General features: G+C 59.9%; 1 protein-coding gene across 5 annotated transcripts in view; it reads right to left on the bottom strand.

Annotated features, from left to right (window-relative positions):
* Nucleotides 1-17249, bottom strand: part of BAIAP2 (BAR/IMD domain containing adaptor protein 2) — a 63900-nt gene extending 46651 nt beyond the window's left edge. For 4 of the 5 annotated variants that reach the window (XM_006064176.3, XM_006064173.3, XM_006064177.3 and 1 more), the window contains exons 1-3: nt 17071-17248; nt 2585-2660; nt 978-1064 (exon numbers count right to left, since the gene is read on the bottom strand). In XM_006064176.3, coding sequence (XP_006064238.1) covers nt 978-1064; nt 2585-2660; nt 17071-17124 — 217 coding nt within the window. In that variant the 5' untranslated portion in view covers nt 17125-17248. Of the gene's footprint in view, nt 1-977; nt 1065-2584; nt 2661-17070 lie in introns of all 5 variants that reach the window. The other variant, XM_044938680.1, reaches the window with a different exon arrangement.
* Between the last annotated feature and the right edge of the window lie 3604 nt (nt 17250-20853).

Here is a 20853-nt window from a genome sequence, read left to right as displayed (position 1 = left end):
CTTTGGTTTTTACACTGGCCTCAGGGAAACCCAGATGCTGCTGTTGCTCTGCCAGGGTGGCAGTCAACACACCAGCACACCTGGCAGGCCTGCCAGGGACGGTGCTGGCTCAGGGCTGGGACAGTGGGGCCAGCCAGGCCACCGTGTCCTCAGACAAGGGAGTGGTGGAGGGCACCATAAAGCCCTGTGGTGGACCGGCACGGCTTTCAAGGCAGGATGGTGTGAGAAGTTTGAAGGTGGGCTGCTGGCGAGAGTGGGCGGGTTCTGCTGACGACCACGCAGTGGGCAAGACACAGGCACCTCTGGGAGCCAGAATGAATGGGCACACAGAGAGACCAGACGCCCTCCCACCTGCCAAGAACCGGGGGTTGCGCCGAGGAGCCCATGGCTCTTTACATCCCACACTGTGTGCCTCGATTATAAAAGAAATGTGAGCTGCTGTTGGAAACGTGTCAAACACAGAAAAAGTGGAAAGAAAAGAACCCCACCCAGAAACTCCACCTGTTAAGCTTCTGGGGTCTCCATCCATGAGATAAGCGTGCTCCCAGGGTATTTTTACAAAATCTGGTCAGACTATGCCATGGGTTTGTATCTTTTCTTGCTCATTTTTATACCAGAAATGTTTCCCCACACCATCAAAGGCCATTATCTGAATCCACCTTTTCACATGGCTCCCCTATGCCAGCCAATTCAAGTTTTGCCACAAACACCTATAAACGTGGATCTGCCTGTCCCCTCGTCCCCACACCATGCTTGTAAGGGGACCTGGAGCCGCCTGGTGCACCCTATGCACCCCACAGCCCTCACTAGCTCCAAGGACAACAGTCTGTCTATCAGTTTAGGAAGTCTTTTCTTACTGGACAGGGAAGACACGATCCCAATTGAAAGAAGGGCCAGACACAGGGCGGGTCCCTGATCTGCCTGGGGACATCTGACTTCAGGACCTTTGGGGTCTCTGCCACGGTTCAGAGTCTTACCGAGTTCTTTGGAGCCCTGGCTCTCGCTGGCCAGCTCGCCCATCTTCACCAGGGCGTCAAAATAGCCTTTGGCAGCATACGTCACACCTGAGAGAGGAGAGGAGGGAGTGGTTACTTCCCTCGCAAGGAAATTACCACCTGCGGCACCTACTCAGCCGCCCTGCCCGCCTGCCATGCAGTCGGCTCTCCTGCGCCCAGCAGGCTCCAGCCGGGGCAGGACCTCCACCCGTCTCTTGTTGATGTCCTCTTTTCCCAATGCTGAGAGCACCTTCTCTAAGGACACAGTGTACCACTCAGGTCCAGAGCTAATCCAGTCAAATTACAGGGTGCGCCCTGACCACGAGGCCTGGTGTCCCTGACGAGACGAGCACCGACCTCCAGCTGGAGACCTGTGAAGTTGATTCGACAGGAAGACCCCCCCACAGCCAGCCTGGGCTGAGGAGGACTCTGACAACATCCTCCGTCTCAGAGCTGAGCCGTGCAAGTGGGGGTGAGTCACACACTCAAATCAGGCTAAAGGCAGCATGGCTGGGGGTGGGGGGTGGGGCCTCACACACCACTTCCCACGGCAACTTCTGCTCAAGCCAGAGGTGGACCTGACTTTGCGGGGGATTTGGACGGCAAGCTCCAGGCCGGCTGACTTCCTGGGACCAAGCCCGGGGGGCCGCTGCCTGGGGCGGAGCTTCCTTCAGGAACTCAGAGACCCTTCAAAACCTTGGGTGTTCCCACAAACCCCTTCATCGGACGAGCACCCCCACACCGCCCTTCAGGCTGCAAGGAGGACGAGGGCACCTCCAGAGTGGGGCTGTGGGGAGCATCCACCATACCTACAGTTTCTAATCCGCTTTCTCTAGAACCCAGTTAGGGGCTTATAACTGGGATCTCAATCAAATTTTATTTCGGTAGTTTTCAATTAAGTACACGCAGTCTGCTCTGCAGCCCGGGAGCTCGTGTGGGCCCCAAGCCCCAGGGGCTGAAGTGCCCGCTGCTGAGCAGGGTGGGCTCCTTGGAAGAAACAACAGGAAAGCCTAGCAGGTCCCGGCCTAGCCTTGGAGGGGCCGAGGGCCGTTGAGGGGCTCCATCCTTTGGGGAGGTCCAGGAAAATGGAGGGGAGGACACCTTCAGACCTCCTCCCACCCCAGTCCACGCAGAACTCATGGGGGGGTCCCCCGGTGAGGACGGAGCGGCCCAGAAGGAGGCACGTGCCTCATATCCAAGCAGCCAGGGCGTGTGAGCAGGAGCCCCCAGGCGGGCCGTGATGGGTTCCCCGAAGGCCGTCGACCTGTGTGGCTGAGAGTGAAGTGACGTCACTCCGAGAGAAAGCCCACAGGGGTGAGACATGTCCTTGGTTGTTCCTTTCAGAAAATAAACTGCCATCAGCCTGAAATGTGCTGGCTGACCTGCCCACTTCTAGAGTTGGCCCCATGTCCACGGTGTGCACAGAACATCACAGGCTTCCGTGGTGCGGCACCTACGGCATACACCCTCGCTCAGCCACATCGGGCTTCTGGAAAACATCTTCGTCCCTCCGTCATCAGGGCCCGTGAAGCAGTCTACCTGCTCGGGCATCCTCACTCCCACCCGCAGGCCAGGGACCCCAGCCTCACCTGCCAGTGCCTTCTCGTAGTTCTTGCCCATGGCGATGAAGTTCCGCAGGCTGGGGTTGAACTGCTCCATGATGGTCTGGAAGAGAGCAGAGAACAGCATTAGGGGCAAGGCACCTGGCTTCTTGGAGGCCTGAATGATGAGGGAAAAATCATGCAGGCATCACACATGGGTCAAGCCCATGAAGCCACAGCCGGGCTTCGGGTCCAAACCACAGCTTGGTCCCTGTTGAATGTCCTCTGGCAAGTGACGTTCCAGAGCCTCAGTACCAACACCTGTACAGTGGGGGAAAGGCCAGAACCTGCTCTGTTGGGGCCTGGCAGATCAAACAAGTGAGCATGCGCAGGACGCGTGGGGCCGCACCCGGCATATAGCTGGCGCTCAGACACGCTGTGCTGAGGAGCCATTACCCCGTCTGGCAGGGCTGAGTCAGTGAGGAAGGCCCCCCAGCAGGCCACACACAAAAGGCTCATCGCCGCCTGGAGCCCCCTCCCACCACGATCTTCACTCAGCACATCAATTACCAAACATCAGCTCTGATTAGAGCAATGCTCAGCCTGATTGCAAACACCGCACGATGAACAAGCCAGCAGCTCTGGATCCGCGCACCCGATGGACTCAAGTCTTGGTGCCAATAGCACCAGTTCTTAGATTGAAGAAATCAGATTTTCACTGAGAAGGCCAAATAAATGTTTTAATTACAAGGCATAAAAACAGGCGCACACAAACAACAGCCAAATGTGAGCTCCACGGGGTAATGTGCCCTGACGGTTGGGTGCCAGCCCCCGCCGGTAAGAACACCGCAAGGGAAAACCCCGTCTCAGCCACATCCCACATCTCCGGGTCAGTTATCGTGATGTGCGTCTGATCTTCGCTGAGGGTAAGAAACAAACGCCGCCAGGGAGGGGAAGTCGCCTGGCCCTGTGGGCAGACCATGGAGGCCCAGGTGCTTCTGCATGAACATGGGCAGTGCCAGCCCCTGCTCACCTGGCACACGGGCAGTCCCAGCCCCGCTCTCCTTCGTGCTCCTGGCCCTCAGTCAGCGGGACCAACACAGATTCCAAGAAGGGCTGTGGGGTCACACCCGACGTGTGCCCCAATTCACAGGGCAGGTGCACCCTCCTTTCTGGACATGGCAAAGGGGTGGGCACCTGCCATGTGCTGCACCAGGGCTGAGGCACACGGGGGATGCAGCAGTGACCCCAGAGGACAAAGTCCTGGGAGGGGAGACAGGCCCACGTCACACATGGGCAGGATCCCATGCCCAGAGAACAGGAGAGAAGGACTCAGCTCAGCCGGAGGGGACACCGGGGAGAGAAGCATGTTGTTGAGAGAGGAGGGCTTCAGGCAGGAGCATGCAAAGGCCCCGAGGCCAGGGCCTGCTGGGGTGAGGCACAGGATGGCAGGAGCCAGGGAAAGGGTGGTGGGAGGGAAGAACAGGCAGAAGTGGTGCAGTAATGGCCAACCCCCCGCCTCACAACCCGTGGTGGGGACGCCTCTTTCCCCAAGCAGGATGGGAAGCCAAGGGTCTATCCGAAACATTTCAAAAGGAAATGTACCCCCTGGCTGCTCCAAGGAGACCAGATCATAGCCAAGACTGCTCAGACGCAGGCGACCCCTCAGAGCTGCTCAGAAACCTAAGAGGTGAAGGTTCAGTGGAAAGCTGGCCCCATCACGAGGGACGGAGCTCAGTGGTCTGGAGACCACTCTGGGGGAGAACCTGAGTCTAGATTCATCCAACCCGAGGAGGGCCTGGGAGTCAGGACAGGGTGTCAGGTACCAGGCAGTGGACAACGGACTGGCTTCCAGAGAGGCTGCAGAGGGGCCCCAGGTTAGACTGCCGAGGGTGCACGCACAGGCTGGCTGAGCCCTCCGCCTCGCTGCTCAACGCCACCCAAACCTGTGTTGGGGCAGAGAAGTGCTGGCGGGTGCATGTGTTTGCCTGTTCAAAAGAAACGGACCTGAAGTAGAGTATAGACCTGGTGAGGGTAGCTTCTGACCCCGATTCTGTGCTCCAGACGTGCACACGTGTATGCGTGTGTGTGTGCAGTTTCAGTGTAAGATGTGTGTCTCACTGCAGTGATAGGCACGGGGCTGAGACAGGGACCCCGGGTGGGGGCCTGTGAGAGCCAACCCAGGGCGCAGAACTCTAGGACCACCCCCAGGGCAGAAGAGGCGGCTCCGCAGCTCCCACCAGAGCCCCACACACCCTGAGTGATGGCAGCACACAGCCTGCGGCCGCCCACACCCGCCAGTGACACGCGGGCACAGCGGCCAGGTTTCGCTTCCTCAGTGCAGCAGCTGAGCTCATGCACGGGGAATGTGGGTGCGAGGGGGCAGGGCAGGAGGGGCGCTGCGGTGCCGGCCAGGCCACCTGGGCAGGGCACTGCCTGGTCACATGGGTGCCGCTGACTCGCCTGCCTGAGGCAGGGGCAGAGACGTGAACGCTGCGGGGCTGGGGAAGCAGGAGGCCCTCCCGCTCTGGCCGAAGAACTGTCCTTCCTTCCAGCTCCTCACAGACACCGCCCTGGTGGGAGAGCGGGCTTCCAGCTGCCTCCAGGTCACTGAGTGCTCAGAACTGCGACCACCAGACACAGGTCAGGTCCAAGACCGCCTTGTCTGGAAGGACCCTGGAGGCCTGAGAAGGGCCTGCCCCTCTGGTGGGGCTCCTCCCCATGGGGCCTTTCCTCTGAGAGGGGGCCCTCTCAGAGCCTGAGCCCAAGGCTGTACCAGGGCTCGGGCAGATGCACTTGGACCCAGGAGGCCATGCTGTGCCCAGGCCCGTGACAGGCCCAAACCCACCCTCAGAGACCTGCAGTGGGGCCCTGGCACCCCGACTGCAAGTGAGCGCTCCCCTAACTAGGGGCCTGGGCAGCACCTCCACACATCGCAGGGCCCTGGAGGGGCAAGTCAGAGGCTGACAGAGGCCCGGTGAGCAGGCCAGGGAGGCCCAGGGGCTCCGCTACCTGTTACTTTCTCGGAAGTGAGGGAACTATGGTGTCGTTCTGGGGGACTTCACTGGAAAGATGGAGGGAGTTGAGAGTCAAACCCACAGCACATGCCGGGACTGGAGAAGGGAGCTCGCTTCCTTACTGACGCCAAAGGACGTGTGCAACAGAAGCCCAACCCAGGAGAGCGGCCTCCTCGCACACACCTCTCTGTACCACGAGGCCAACCTCACGCCCGTTGTGGAACTCGGGTGAGCTCAGGAGAGGCCCTGCACCGAGACCACTTCCCTGCAGCCAGGACGGAGACCCAGCGACATGAGCAATGACCAGCGCCTTCTGCAAACTCACACCTGTGCTGTGCAAGTGAAACCAAACCCCTTCAAGTGTGGCGCTGTGGCACACAGTGACTGGGCCTGCCCCCCTCGCAGGGGTCCTGGGCTGAGCGCCATGCTCAGAACCAGCATCTTCTTTCACTTACCTCCCTGGCTGGCTCAGGATCTATGAGGGGCCAGAGGGAAACGGGGATTGCCACCCCACTGCACACACGCTCCAGAAGGGTCAGGGAGAGGAGGGGGTCCCTGCCAGAGACACTTGAGAGCTTGGCGCAGTTCCTGGTGGCCCTCTTACCAAGATGTCACACAGTCCATGTACCTGCCACCCTGCGGTCCCAGGAATCCAGGCCTTAAGGCAAATCTCCAAGGCAGGGTCAGCCCCGCCCCGCCCCGGGGCCCCCAGCCCTGCATTTCTACGGGCATCAGTGGGAGGGGCCAGGCCCGGCTGCATGGGCAGTGTTGGCAGGTCCCTCGCGGCCTTCCTGCCCGGCTGGCTCCTGGGCATCCCAGTGCCTGTGCAGTGACACCCGTTTTGGCTGACTTGGGTCACAGATCTGCCCGGCCAGTGAGGACACAGGGCAGCTGCACAGCCCCGTCTCCACCTTGGGGTCACGAGGAATGAGGGAGCTCTGCCAAGGGACTGTGCTCTGGCTCTGCCCGCGCCCAGGGTCCCCTGGTCGCCATCCTGGCGATCCCGTTTATCCCTCAGCTCTTGCTCCTGGCGACAAACCCCTCCGGAACTTTCCTGGCAGGACTGCGACAAACAAAGAGCAAAGCTCCTCTGCTGAAACAGGGAAGTGACGTGCCTCCTGTTTCCCCTCCAGTTCTCGTGCAGTCTAGGAAGATGGGTCCGGGGGTCCACCTGTGCCCAGCGTACATGTGCACATGTGTGCACGCGTGGGTGTCTGCTTGTGTACCACGGCCAAGCCAGGCTGCACCCTCCCTACACGCTCAACCTTTGGAAGGACAAACTCAGGGGACGAGACCACACTGGACTCCACCTATGGCCTGGGGAGAGGTGGCCTTACACCCTCATCACCCTGAGTCCTCAATGGACTGGTGATGGGTGTTGCGGTCCACTTTACGGATGACAGAAGAAGGTTGAGGGAGGCTAAGAGCCCGTCTTCTGGGTCCTGGTAGAGCCAGTCCTGGCTTCAATGCAGGCTGGCCACACAACCCGGCTGTCCCACTCTCCATACAGGCCTTGGTGTTCTCCGGATGGGTCGCCAAGGCAGGCAGGATAGAACCAGGTGCCATCTGGCAACTCAGCCTGCGCCAGGCTCCCTCAGGAGCCACGTTCTAGCAACGTAAGGGCAGAGGCTGATGCCAGGACACCTGGTGCCTCATCCACTCGCCCCGAGGGGCCTGGCTGCCTCACTACTGCCGACCACCGGACCCACGCCCCACCTCTGTCACAGGCACAACAGGCGCTAGCTTCGGGCCAACAGCTCGCACCCAGTGGGGCGCCACCATCCACCTCTGCTGGGGGAGCTGGCGGCACTCCTCAAAGGGGGCTGTCCTCGCCTGAGGCCGCTGCCCCCCTCAAGGAGCACTGACCGCGTGAGGCTCTGGGCAGAGGGCCCCGCTCACGCTGAAGGAGGGGTGGGGTGAGAGGGGCACGAAGGATCACCCTCCTGAGACACAGAGTCTGGCATCTTGGGGCAGCGCTGCGTGACTCCCGCCTGTGCCCCGCTATGATAACTGGGACCTCTGTCCTGGGGACCTTCCTCAAAGGAAGGAAGCCAATTGGGGAAGTTCCGAGAGTGCTGGGAGGGTTTCCTGGAGGAGGCGGGTCTTGAGCTGGAGCTTTCTTGGCTCCAGCCACAGAGAAGAGGACAACAGGTTTGCACTTGAGAAACTGAGCGGACGCGGCTGCTTCCACTTCCACATGAAATGGCCTGAGGGGTGAGGATGGGAGAGTCAAAGCTGCCGGTGGCTGCAGAAAAGGCCGCAAAGGAACAAGAACACACCAAACTGTGCTCCACAGCGGCTGGTTTCACTGTAACGGCCCCAGGCTCCCCGCCCCCATGTCCAAGAGATGCCCCACAGACAAGAGCCCCCACCCGACATGCGCATTCTCAGCCCAACAACCTCCAGCGAGGACACCGGCCAAGGTCCCCGAGGGCAGGGAGCGGCCAAGCTCCCCACAGCCTCCCCAGGAGGGCGCATGCGAGAGGACCCGGTCTTAGGGACCAAGGCACCTGGGTTGCCCAGTAGCAAAACGGAGTTTCTCAGCCTCCGCCAGCTTCCGGGGAAGTCACCAGCATTAGAAAAAAGTGACAACTTGTGTCTTGGGCACGGAGCCCAGAGTGACACCGGGGAACACAGTGGCCTCCCATGAGGAGGGACCAAGGGGCAGGTATCCCTTCCCATTGCCCCTGTGGGCCCTGCACCTCGGGCTAGGCGATACCAGGAGAGAGACAAACAGGCCAATTCCCCTGGTCCGAGTCCGAGGGTGGGGGAACAGCATGGGCCACGCAAGTTGAGGAAGGAGCAGCCAAGCTCCCAGGGCCCCCCAAGTCCCCCACTCCCTGCAGGGACTAGGCGCCATCACTGACTCCTGGGGCTGAGGATGCCCAGCTCTCACCCCAGCTCTCTCTTAGGACCTGGATCCTCAGATGCCTCCAGCCTGAGCCCTCCTGGAACAGGTCCCGGGGGCAGGAAGCCGTAAGTGGGCTCAGGGTGGGGAAGGGGTCCAGTGAACACTGACTGGGGACTGTCCCACTGGGAGGGCCACCGCCACAGGAACTGGACAAATCCATTAGACCAGGAGTCGCAGAGCAGGGTCCAAACACAGGACCCTCCAGCCCAGCCACCTCCTTCCTATCCAGAGGCACCTCTGGCCGGTCCTGACTTCAGTGGGGCAGGGCCCTGTAGGCCCCAGACATCTTCCAGCATCCAGGCCCAGCCATACCTGCCCCACCTGCTCGGCCTGGCCCCAGGGCACATGCCTTCCACTCTTTCTGTCCCAGGCCAGTGCTAAGCTGGAGCTCAGGCTCCCCTAGTAACTTTCATGGCAAAGCCAGCATGCTCCTGAGAAAGTCCTCACGGTGTCAAGAACTGAGGGCTGCCATCTGACTAACATGGAAAACCTTCAGGGGCTGGAAACACACAGCTCCCTGTGATTCAGACAGTAGCACCCAGGCCGACTCCTAGGTACCAGCCTGCTGCACCTTGGGGTGGCGGCCCCATGACTGTCTGGTGTCAGGGACTGAATTCCAGCCCCGCACCCCCCCCCAACTAAAGATTCATGTGTTAGGCCTAACCCCACCATCTCATTGTAAAGATGCCCTCCAAAGACAATCACCAGAGACAATGCAGGTAAAAACGAGGTCATGGGGATGGACCCCAACTGCACAGAACTAGGCCTTCTTAGGAAAGATCAGGACACAGACACACAGGGGGACGACCACGTGAGGACGCAGGCAGGAGTCCGCCTCCACGGCCCAGGAGAGGGCCCACGGGAGGAACTGCCCTGCCCACACCTGGATCCCGGCCTCCAGGCTTCAGAGGAGCTGCACCTGTCTGTTGTTCAAGCACACGTGGTGCTTTGTCTGGCAGCCTGAGCAGACCCGACGGCTGGACCAATCCCTGCTCGCCCTGTGAAGACTCAGCCGTCAGTTCTCTTATTGTCTGGTTACTGCTTGACTGGTTAGAACATTCCAGGGCTGCTGACCTGTCCTTGTCCCCGGGAAGGCTCTGATCCGAGTTTCACAAGGCTGGGCTCCTTGCTGGACGAGGAACCTCGATGAGCAAGCAACGACACAGCCCCAGACACTCTGGAGCTGTTCTCTTGCTTCCTGCCTCCCTCCGCTGGGTGGAATGAGCCAGCCCAGAAGGCTGTCGTGCTGGCGGGAACACAGGCCCCTCGGCTCTCGGGAACTCAGAAGGCAACAACAGAGGCCTTGCCTGGGCCTCCCGGCCCTCACCATGGACTACTTGCTTCTCCAAGAACTTTCCATCCTGAAAGCCTAATGCTCCCTGTGGCCAGGAAGGGTTCTCTGCTCCAGCTAATTGTGAAAGAGAAAACGGTGGCACAGAAGCTGAAGATCCTCACCTGAAGCCCAAAGGACTCCCAAGTGGGAAAACAAAACAGGTTTGAAGCCACAGGGTAGGCCTGGCTCCAGCTCGGGCTCAGCCGAGCACCCGGGCTGGGCTGGGACACGCCGCTTCACATCTCTGAGGCTCCTCCACCCGCTGGGATGGCCAGGGCCCCTCGTGGAGCAGTGTAGAGATAAACAAGGTCACACACCACTCCCAGCATGGTACCTGGACAGAGTGACCCACTGAAGGCTCTTCACACGATCATTCAGAATTACCAGCCAACTGCAAAACCCCAGGTGGCCACAGCACCTCCCCCAGCAGAGCCAGAATGAGAGGAGCGTGTGAGACCATCTGGGCCCCAGTAGCCAACCTCACAGTCTCCTGCCTGGTGGGATCTGTGCAAGAAGCCTGCAACCAGGCCTCCTGCCTGGACTGGACTGCGGCCCTTGGCTGCCTCCCAGCTGTGACCAGCAAGGTCCTGGATCCCCAAGGGCAGGGCTGGCCATGGCCTGAGCGCCATCAGTCCCCTGGAGTGCAAACGACATGACTTCCGTGGGAGGGGCAGGAAGGAAGAAATGGAGGTGTGGACAACAGATCACTTCTGCCAGGCTGTCCTCCAGGTCAGAGGGGGCTCCACTGGCCCCAGAGTGGGCTCAGCGGAGCAGTGGGTGTACAGAGACCCCTGGTTCCCTCCACCTGGGCCACATCAGCGACACTTCGGCCTTCACTACACCCCCTTCTTTGAACAGCCCCGCTGGAAACAACAAAGGCCACTCTGGCTCAGCAGGTAAGCTCTGCCCACGCTTGGCTCCTAGAGACACAAACGCCCTGCTGGATGAAAGTCTAGCTCCCAGGGGTGGGGGCACGCCCTCTCTCCTACCAAGCTCCCACCCCCATTCTGCAAGATGTCGACTTCTTTCACAGCACAGACACCTGTGAGGTCCTAGCAAGTTTCACAGCCTGTTACGTGTGTGTCGTCACTCACACAGGCCTGCCTGATGGCTGTCCCCAGCTTGGCTGAGCGGGGACATTACGTCCACACACCACTCAGCGACTAAGAAGGAACGGAGATCCTGGCTATCATGGGGGAAACTTCTCAAATCAAGGAACAAAATGTCAGCAACGAAAGTGGCAGAACAAGAGTCTGAGAGCTTGGAAGGAACCCCCCCACCCCGCCATGACCAACACCTGGAGGGCCAGAGATGGGGCCCAGCAGATGCTCTGACCCCAACAACTGTGAGCTGAACCAAGGCTCCTTAGAGTCAGACTTTGAATCCGAAGAGGTATTAGGAAAATCTTGCCAATTTATTTCATGTACATTTGACATAGAACTTTTAAAACATCTGTCCAAATAATTCTAAAAGAACTGTTTCACAACTAGAAAACCAATTTCCCAAGCAAGAAAAAGGCACTCTGTTCCAACTGGCGGCCCCGACTCCTCCTTGTGGTCCAACCTCTCCCAGCGCCTCACAACTCAGGGTACTCGTCATAGAGGACACATGGCCTTCTCACACACACCCCGAGGGTTTGCAGGAGGCCCTTTGGCTGTTCACCTCACAGCCCAGGGTGTCAGAGCGTCAGGACAGGCTCTACCAGGCCCCGCTCAGCCCCTGGAGCCGCAAGGGAAGCCTGGAGGGATCCAGGCCCATCCTGGTCACTGTGCACACCCCACCAGCGAGGCTGCGCACGGCCAGAGACAGGGGGGAAGAGGCAGGAGTGCCCGAATGTCCCGCAGGCGTGGAAGACCAGACAAGACTTCCAAGGAGACTTCCAAGGCTCCTGCGATGAAACTTGGGAGGAGAGGCCAGGGGCAGCTGGAGGTGCCAACCTGAGACCCCGCTGCCCTGGGCAGACAGAAAGGGGTCCTGTTGACACCCACTGGACACTGAGTCGCAGGTGCAGATCCCCTGCCTGTCCCCAAGGTGCGCAAGGTCACCTCTGAGAGACAGGATGCCCTGGCTCTCAGCATGGCCTGGCTGCACACCACCAGCTGTCCCTTGGCCCCCAGGACACGGCGGCACCAGGTGCTTCTGGCTAACACCCTGGCCCACCTTCAGGCCCTGAGAAGGGACATGAGCTTGCCACCGCCTCCAGAACCTCCAGGGGTCCTGGGCTACTGCCTGTGGAGCAAACAGCTGAGAGACCAGACCCACGACCGAGATGGTCACAGCGATGCACACACGGGGGCCCCAGAACCAGAAATGAGGCTCAGCCACTTCCAAGCACTGACACACACATGCCAGCCATACTTCCAGGCGGGGGGCCCCCCCACAGTCAGGAGCCACGTGGCTCCTAAGTCACCACACCTGGCTGCTTGACAGCATGTCAGGTGGGGACAGAAGGATTTTCCCCAGTAAGAGAGGCCTGGGCACCAACCTCCGCCCAGGCCCGCCTGCTGCTGGAGCCCCTGGGTGCAGACCCTTGGGCGCCCCACCCCTCTGGTGGGGCCCCTTGTGTTATTTCACAGCTGTGCAGTGCCATCAGGACCAGGATGAATCAGAGCAGGGGCGGGGGGAGGGCAGGGGAGGCAGGTGCGGGCACGGTCCACGCCTGCCTGTAATTACCAGGGCCGCAGGCTGCAGACAGTAGCGGAGCGCTGACAGCCCCACTGGGCACCTGGTGCAGGGTGTCCAGTGGGCATAGGCCTGCACCGTAATGAGGACAGCCTCTCCACCCCAAGGCATCAAGAGAAACCACCTGGGCACAGAGGCCACACAGGATGGGCCCTGGCGCGGTGCACGTAAGGGCTGAGAAAAGAGAATGGCAGGCAGGTAGCCAACCGGTGGCCCAGGGCACCCCCACCAGATCATGGCTCAGGTGTAGCTGCCCTTGGAGAGCAACACCAGTCCCAGAAGCCATGCAAGAATGAGGGGGGACCACCGAGCGACAAGGGCAGCCCTGTCTGCCAACCCTCCGTCCTACGCAGGGCTCCCCTGAGCAGGACCTACTCCTGCAAACTAGGGGTGGGGAGTGCCAGGTGGGCCTTGGGCTCCCTGCCAGCCTGCCTTCCTGCTCAGGAGGGGACAGGGTCCTCTGCTCAGCGGCCAGTCCTCCCCTGAAAGGCCCCCGAATCTGGGCAGCCCAGCCAGCACCACCTGTGCTGGGGAGGGACGGAGGGAGGCAGAAGGACCTCTAGGCCCTCAGTGAGCTTCAGGAACCTAAAATCAGGTGGCAACAACAAGCACACACGCGGCTCCCATGGCAGCCCCCACTGACGCCCCGAGAGCCCTGGGCAGCGCCCGGAGCCTCAAGTGCACATGGTCTGTCCCATGAGCCAAGGAGCCTCCCCAACAAAAGACACATTCTCCAGGCGAGACCAGTGGGGATGGCAGTGCAGGCAAAGCACTCCTGGCCTGCGAGGAACTCTGCAGCGCCACCACGCCCCGGGCCCCCTCCTTTATGGCCATTAGCAAACACCGGCAAGGTCCAGCAGCCGCAAGGGTCCTGTGCCAAGGGGCCCACAACCTCAGGACCGTGACCTGGGCACAAACAGCTGCTGAAGCCGGTGGCCCAGAATCAGCGCAACAGAGAAAGCACCCTTCGCTGCCCGGGCTACTCCAGGGGATCGGAGATGTGCTGCCGCCGCCACACAGGTGGTGGCGAATGGGCTGCACGCTGCATGGACGGCTCAGTCTACTCGGACAGCAAGCCCCACGTCTTATTGGAAGATGCTACCTCCACAGGGTACCCTGAGGTGCCTCTATAGCAAAATGAAGTCCCACATGCATGCACACACAAACTCACCTGGACACAGAATACTTGTGAATACACAAACATGTACATGCATGGGCTTGAACTCACACCTGTCTGCACGGACAACATATGCACGCATGTTCCTGCGCACATAAGTACACACAGAGCCTCAGGTCTGCTGCCAGCACGCATTTCTGTTGCTAAGGAAGCGCCTGTCAGAGCATCCACTTCACCACGCTCAACTGCGAGCCCATGGAGCCCTGTCCATGCTGGGTGCCAGGCTCCTGATGGCAGCCAAGAGTTCCGTGTGACTGCTGAGCAGTGGAAGGGGTTCTGAGGTAGGCAGCAGAGAACCTGGGGCCTCCTGCTTTCCCCTGCTCCTCTAAACACTGGGAGGAGGGTGACGGGCAAGGCCTGGCCAGCAGTGGGCTCTGACCTACACAGGTGGGCTCCCTTCTGCCAGCGCTGATGCCCACCACCTTGCACTAGCAGTATGAAACCTGACGGGACTCCAGTTGCAGGAATCTACTGGCCACAGCTGTCTTCACAGGACAGATGCAACAAGCTTCCCCACAACGGCCGGAGAGTGAGGACCACCAGACAGCCTCTGGTGACACAAGCCTAAGGCCCACGACACCCTGAACAGCCATGCCTGAGGCCTTCCTAGGGACTTTCTTCGCCAAAGTCTGTGCCCATCTTCCCACGTCCTCAGGATAGGATGGAGGTCTGTGGGGCTCTTCCTCCACAAGGTGCCAGAGCCAGCGCTCTCCACGGTCACAAGGTTGCCTGGAGCCAGGGCTTCTCATGAGACATAGGACCATGAAAAAACCACCAACCTGAGAATCACTCCCTGGAGCTGAAGACTAAGATCAATTGCTAAAGAAAGCCCTCTTGCTGCAGCACGTGGGGACATTTGGAGGCCTCTCCCAAGAGAAATGTAATTTGGGCTTAATTCTCAGAGGCAGATCCCCACCCTGCAATTCTGTCTCTTGTCCCAGGCAATCACCTAGGGCTGCCTGTAGTCCCATCACGAGGGGCCCAGCCCAGGCTCTACCCCAGGAAGCCCCCAGAGAGCTTCAGTCCCTGTCCCTCGGCCCAGGGTCCAAGGGTAAACTCTCAGTGAATGTCATTTCCTGCCCCTTCATCTTCCATGAAATTCCCTGAGGACACAGCTCCCACGGGAAGTGGGCCACGAGAAGAGAGATTAAATCCTGAGATTCGGATTCTTCCAGGGAGGAGAAGCAAAAGTGGACATTTTATTCTCGCGTCTGTAATCAGCAAGGCCAAGGCCGGCTGTCCCCGCTGTTCCCTTCTCTGCCAAGGCAAACACCACTTAGAACTGCAGCTGATACGACAGGGGCCAAAGCAAACAGCTGAGCTGTAGCTCAGGGTGACGCCGAGCAGGGCCACATCCTTGCCACTCTCCCACAAGTCACCAAACCAGGCACAGAGTTAGGGTGGAGGACCAGCCAGACTGGCCGGGGTCTCCACACAGCAGCTTTGGCTGTGTCCTGAGCATGCCTCGTGTTGGCTGGATTCTGCCCAGCCAGTGTGCCAAACTTACCCAACCTGTCCTGGCTCTGCTGTGGAACCCGAGCTCCCCAGTGACGAGCCACAAATCGTAAGAGAGCCACACCACAGCCGCAGAGTGGCAGGGGAGCACCACCCACAAGCCCACCTGTCCACTGGCCCCGCAGCCTCAACTGGCCAAGAGAGTGTAAGACACCCAGCACTGTGGACGCCCACTTCCCGAGGTGTCTAACCTGAAAGTCCCTGGTCTCGGCCACACCTTCCCATAGGAGCTCAGTCATCAGCTGACTGGTGAGCACAGAACGCAGACTAGCTTGCTGAACGTGTGCCCCAAACCCCCAAACACTCAGATCCTAATAGTTTTCTGCCGACAGATTTCACTCCAGACGTGCAAACACATCTTTGCTTCCTCCAGAAGCTGCTCCGCTGGAACAGCATGCCTGACTGCTCCGTTCTAAGAGTTTTATTAAGACCGACCATGGGGTTCCCCAGAGCAAAGCCACGCCACGCACTCCCTCTTAATTCTGGCCATTAAAGTTCCTGTCTAATGGTTTCGGAGAAGAAGCAGGGAAAAGAGGGGAAAAAAGACCAAGACTGGCACTTCTCTTCCACCCCCTGCAATAATGAGCAAGTGGAAATGAAACTAATGACTAATAATTTAATAAATCTCCCTCCCTGACAACCATTTACAGAGCAACAGGACCAAAAAGCGTATGCCACTGACTCTCGTGATACAAACATAAAAACCCCAGAGGCTGTTCCTTTTACGTGCTGCTTCCTCGTCAGTCTCCACTCCTGTTTACCAGCAGCTCCAACATGGCTTCAGAACTGACTTAGTCCACCCTGACCCGGCCTCCAGATTCTTCCAGGTGACCTAGCTGCAACTTTAAAAACCTTTATTAGCAGCTGGGATTGACTGCGGCCGCGCTGGACTCCAGCTGAAGGCTCAGGGCCCATCAGAGGCCTCCCTCCGCGCAAAGAGGGCTTGGCAGGCCGCTGGCTAAGGAGGCACAGCGTAGTTGTTTAACACAATTAGAAACTGTTGCTCTGCCAGCGCGCTGCAATCCCACTCCGCCGCCATGAACCAGCCGCCGCCGCCTAAATATCAACTCCGAAACCCCTCGGCCCCTCGCGTAACCCCCAGACACAGTTTTGAAACAGAGCCCGGCTTTGTACGAGGCCCGCGTGGACCGCCCAGGGCACGACTCTCCCGTGAGGAAATGCTGCCTGGAACAGCCCTGAGCCTCCGGAGCCTGGCTCTGTGCTGGTGGGGGTGGGGGTCCAAACCGAGAAAATGGATGCTAAGAAAAGGAAACTCGGGTGTCTGCCAACGTGCACAGCGGCGCAAAACCGGCCCCGGGCGGGGGCGGCAAGGGTCCGGCGGGCTGCCGGCGCTCCGACACACGCCCGCGTTCCGCACCGGGGGCTGAGAGCCGACTCCTCACACATCAGAAGCAGAGGCGGGCGCGCCAGCCTCCCACACAATTAGTCTTCTCCCTCCGCGGTTACATAAGATGACGGATTATCTGTCTACCCATCGAACCTGCCCGCGCGCGACCTCCCACCCGGCCACATCCACCGAGAAGGAGTTGTGGAAAGGGAAAGCCTGTTGAGAAAAAAGTGCCCTAGGCTTGCGTAACCGTGCCCGGTGGGGCCACCACGGGGCGCAGGGCGACGGGCAGCCGTGGCCCCGGACCCCCGCAGACCTCGGACTCCGCAGTCCGCACACCTACTCAACTCGGGTCCGAAGGCTCCGGCCCCCGCGCACGCGGAAGACTCACGGAAGGGCGCGCGGGGGCAGCAAGAGGCTGTCGGGGCAAGCGGACCCGAGCGAACCTCTGCCGGTCCGGCGCTGGGTCTCCGCGACAGCGCCGGTAAGACCCCCGAGGGCCCAGGGTCCGCCCCGGGAGGGCGCGAGGGCGTGTGTGGCGCGTAGCTCACCTTGTAGACATTTTCCGTGAGCCGGTGCATCTCCTCCGAGCGAGACAGTGACATGGTGCTGGTCCGGCTGCACCACTGACCAAATCAGGGGCGCAAGTAGCGGCGACTGCGGAAGCGACGAGGAGACCTGACAAACAGCGCACGGAACCGCACCAGGAGCGCGGCGCCCAGCCGGCGGCCTCCTTTATAGTTGACTAGGCCCCGCCCCCTAGAGGCCCCGCCTCCCGCGCGCCCGCCCCCGCCGCACCCGGATCACCACCCCCGGCCTCCCGCCCCCGCCCAGCCGCTGCTGCTAGGCAACCGACAGGCCCCGCCCCCGCGCCGTCTTTCCCATTGGTGAATTCCGAAGACTGGGGAAAGGGGCGGGGACAAGGGCGGGGTTTGTGGGCCGGCAGCAAGGAGCGATTGGCCCGTGGCGCCGTCGATCGCGGGGGAGGAGGCGGAGGCGCGGCGCGGGCTGGGGCCCTGGGAACAGCCTGGGGGGCCGGGGCGACAGCAGTGCTGGGGGCGGGGAGGCGGAGGCGGGGTGGCGCAGGAAGAAGGGAGCAGAAATCGGGTGGGGGCGGGACGCCGGCCGCGAACGCGCGTGGGGGAGGCACTCCGCAAAGTGGCGAGTCAGGGAGGCCGCGTCTTGGGCGCCGCTCCCCCGAAAGCGGTCGGGATCAGGCGTCCGCACTGGGCAACAGAGGTCCCTGAACGCTCGGACACTTCCTGGGGAAGGGGGCGGGGGCAAGGGTAAGGACTCGGTGAAGGAGGATGAGAGGCTGGCGTGCTGTCCCAAGGGTCCAGCCTCTACCGGGCACTTTCGGAGGTAAGTCCGGTGGGTGGCTGCGAGCCCTGGGCCGGCTCTTCCGGGGAGGGAGGACCCTGAAACGGGTCTCGGGGAGGGAGGACCCTGGGGAAGACCCTAGAGAGGGGTGGACCCTGGGGAAAGACCCTGGGAGGGGTGCATCGTGAGGGGGGGCCCTTAGGGCTGGGATTCTAGGGAGGGCAGAGCCCTGGGTTTCAGAGAAGGACTCTGCTAGAGAGGGGTTTTGGGGGTGCGGATTCTGGAAGGGGTGGAGGAGGGATGGGGAAAGGATCCTGTGGTGAGGATTGAGGGGCACTCAGAGAAAGAGGACCCTTGTGATGGTGGAAGAAGATCTTCCTTGAGGGGTAGTTTCCTTGGGGAGAGGAAACTCAGGGAAGGGGAGGGGCAGGGAAGAGGGAGGTGAGGGGGGTGGGAAGTGGGGGGGTAGGGGGTGGGGAGGGGGAAAACCTGGGGGAGGGTGAACCTTCCTGGATGGAAGAGATGGGATCAGAGATGTCTGATTTTTAAAAGCAATTCCTGGGAGGTTCTGCTGAGGAAGTTGACCAAGTTGGCACAGGGGGTTCCTGGTACAATTCCTTTGGAGAAATATTTACATAAATTACACTAACATAGAGAAATTATTTGCTTTACCTTGTAAAACACCAGATCTAAGTGTTTCTCTTTAATTAAACCTGACACTCTCCACCAGCACCACCCTCAATCTATCCTTGGACAGTCATCCCTTCAAGAGCAGGTGCCCAGGAGACAGAACCCCCAAGATGGCTGGAGGACTCCAGAAGACAGCAGGGGCTGAGACAGGTTTTTTCCATGGGGTCATTAACCCAAATGAACTATGCTCTGCTTCACATGGATTCAAAGAAATTGGAAGGGATATTCAGGAAGCATTTGCCTTTGCTCCTAACCTCAGAGCCTTCGTTCACAGAGATTCTCCTTGGTTTAATTTCCTTTCAACACCAACTCCAGTTTCTTCCTTTTTATTGCTTGCAGTGTTTTAAGGTAGATTTCAGTATAATATGTAATTTCTGGGATTCTTTTGGTTGCAAGTAACAGAAAGCTGGCTCAAACTGGCTCCAACAATGAGGGCGTTGTTGACTCATGTGTCAGAAGTCAGGCCTGTCGTCCTCCCCCAGCTCCCTTTCCTCCAGGCCAGCTAGAGGCAGCTTCCATCCTTCCCACCCCAAGACTGATGTCCATTGACCTGTATGAGGTCACAGGCCAATGAGGAGCCAGGTGGGTATAGAGCAAGAGGTGTTGCTCATTCAAAGGGAGCAGAGTGACCAGGACAAGGAGAATGGTGGGTGGAGGCTGGCCAGTGAAAACAGGGTCTCATTGCTCTGGGAGGGGAATTAGCCTGGGGAGAATTCTCCAGGGACGTCTGCTCCCATCAGTCACGAGACAGTAGAGGAAGGATAGGGGCTTTCCAGAAAAGCTTCTGTGGCCCCGAGCCCCACCCAACCCCACCCCCTTGAAGATCCTAGTCTTGATCGCCCTCCTGCCCAACTGGACGCTCACGTTTGGTAGCAGCTGAGGAAGGAGGGCTAATCACCTCACTTCGGGCCTGCACCCTCCAGCTGACATCTGGGCAGGAGGTGAACAGCTGGGAGAGAAGCCATCATTCAGAAGAGCGTTCGCTGAGCACCTGGGCCAAGTGGAAATAAGCACATCCAGCCAAATGGCACTGAGAACGTGGGGCTGATGGCAGACACAGGGCAGGACTGGAAAGGGGCTTACACCTGGGCCTGGAGAATTGCAGTGAGAAAGTCCACCCCCTGCTGGGCAGCTTCCCTTCCCCCGCCCATCCTCCAACCACCAGTCTACTGGGGTGCCCGGCCCTGCATGCTGACCCCTTCAGCAGCGAGGAGGTCTGAGCCGCAGGCCAGGAGCCCACCAGTGATCCCCGAGGCCTTTCCTAGGTGGGAGCCCTTTAGATAGCAGCAGTGTCTGAGCGGGGCTCAGCAGTGCCCAGGGCTAGGGGTGGGCTGGGTGCTGAGGCGGTCCCAGTGCCACTCCTGGAAGTCAGAGGGGCCCGCTTAGGGTCAGGGCCACCTCTCTTCAAGACCAGCAAGTCACCGCCACAATGGAGAGGCTCTGCTTGTTCCACCGGCCCTGCAAGGACTAGCGGCAGGGCCAGCACCCCAAGCCCCCTGCCCTCGCGCAGACCAGGGTGTTGTTCTCCCTGCACTATTTGGGGGGGCAGGTAGTGGCTCATCATGAGTCCCTGAGAAAGTAGATGGGCTGGAATCTGCCCACTGCTGGTTTCCCTGTCACTTCTGACTGCCCATCCTCACCTCTATGGGCCAAGCGACCAGAGAAGTATGTAGCCATGGCGACCCGCAGCACCCCACCTCTGAACCTGAGGTCCCCCCATCCCCGGCACCGGTGATGGGACCTCGCGCACATAGGGTGCCGAGCCAGGGTCAGCGGCAAGAATCTGACCACGTGGTGCTGCGGACACTAACCCCGGGTCAGCTGACCCCAGCACGGGTGGCCCAGGAGAAAAAGGCTGGAAGCAGGGAGAATCAAAGTGCATCTCTTCATCAGCTTATTTTTAGTCACGTTATGTAAGTGGCTTCATCTCAACGTCACGTAGGGAGGGGGGGTCTCAGATTTAATTACAGGATGACAGCCTCTGCTTTTCAAGCAAGCTGTTCTCCTGGCAAGGCAGGCACAAGGATCTGTGATTTTTTGCTAAACAGAAGGAGCCCTTTCTGAGGTGACCGCAAAACTTTCAGGGTTTTCACCACCATCTCTCTCTCTCTGACCAGCCCAACCGGGTTTCTGCGGAGCTTGGCCTAAGGGGGTGGCAGTGTGTCTCAGATCACAGGGAAATTTCGTGCCTGTCAAGGGAGCTGTTTCTCCACCACCGTCTCCTGGCAGCCTCCCCGTCTCTCTAAGAGAAGGATCCACCCAATCAGAACTCCTCTTCCTTTTCTCCTTCCTGGATTAGAGCACTTGTAATCGGCAACCAGAAA

This window comes from Bubalus bubalis, chromosome 3 (assembly GCF_019923935.1).
Source record: "Bubalus bubalis isolate 160015118507 breed Murrah chromosome 3, NDDB_SH_1, whole genome shotgun sequence".
NCBI lineage: Eukaryota > Metazoa > Chordata > Mammalia > Artiodactyla > Bovidae > Bubalus > Bubalus bubalis.
This window is presented reverse-complemented; position numbering and strand designations above follow the sequence as displayed.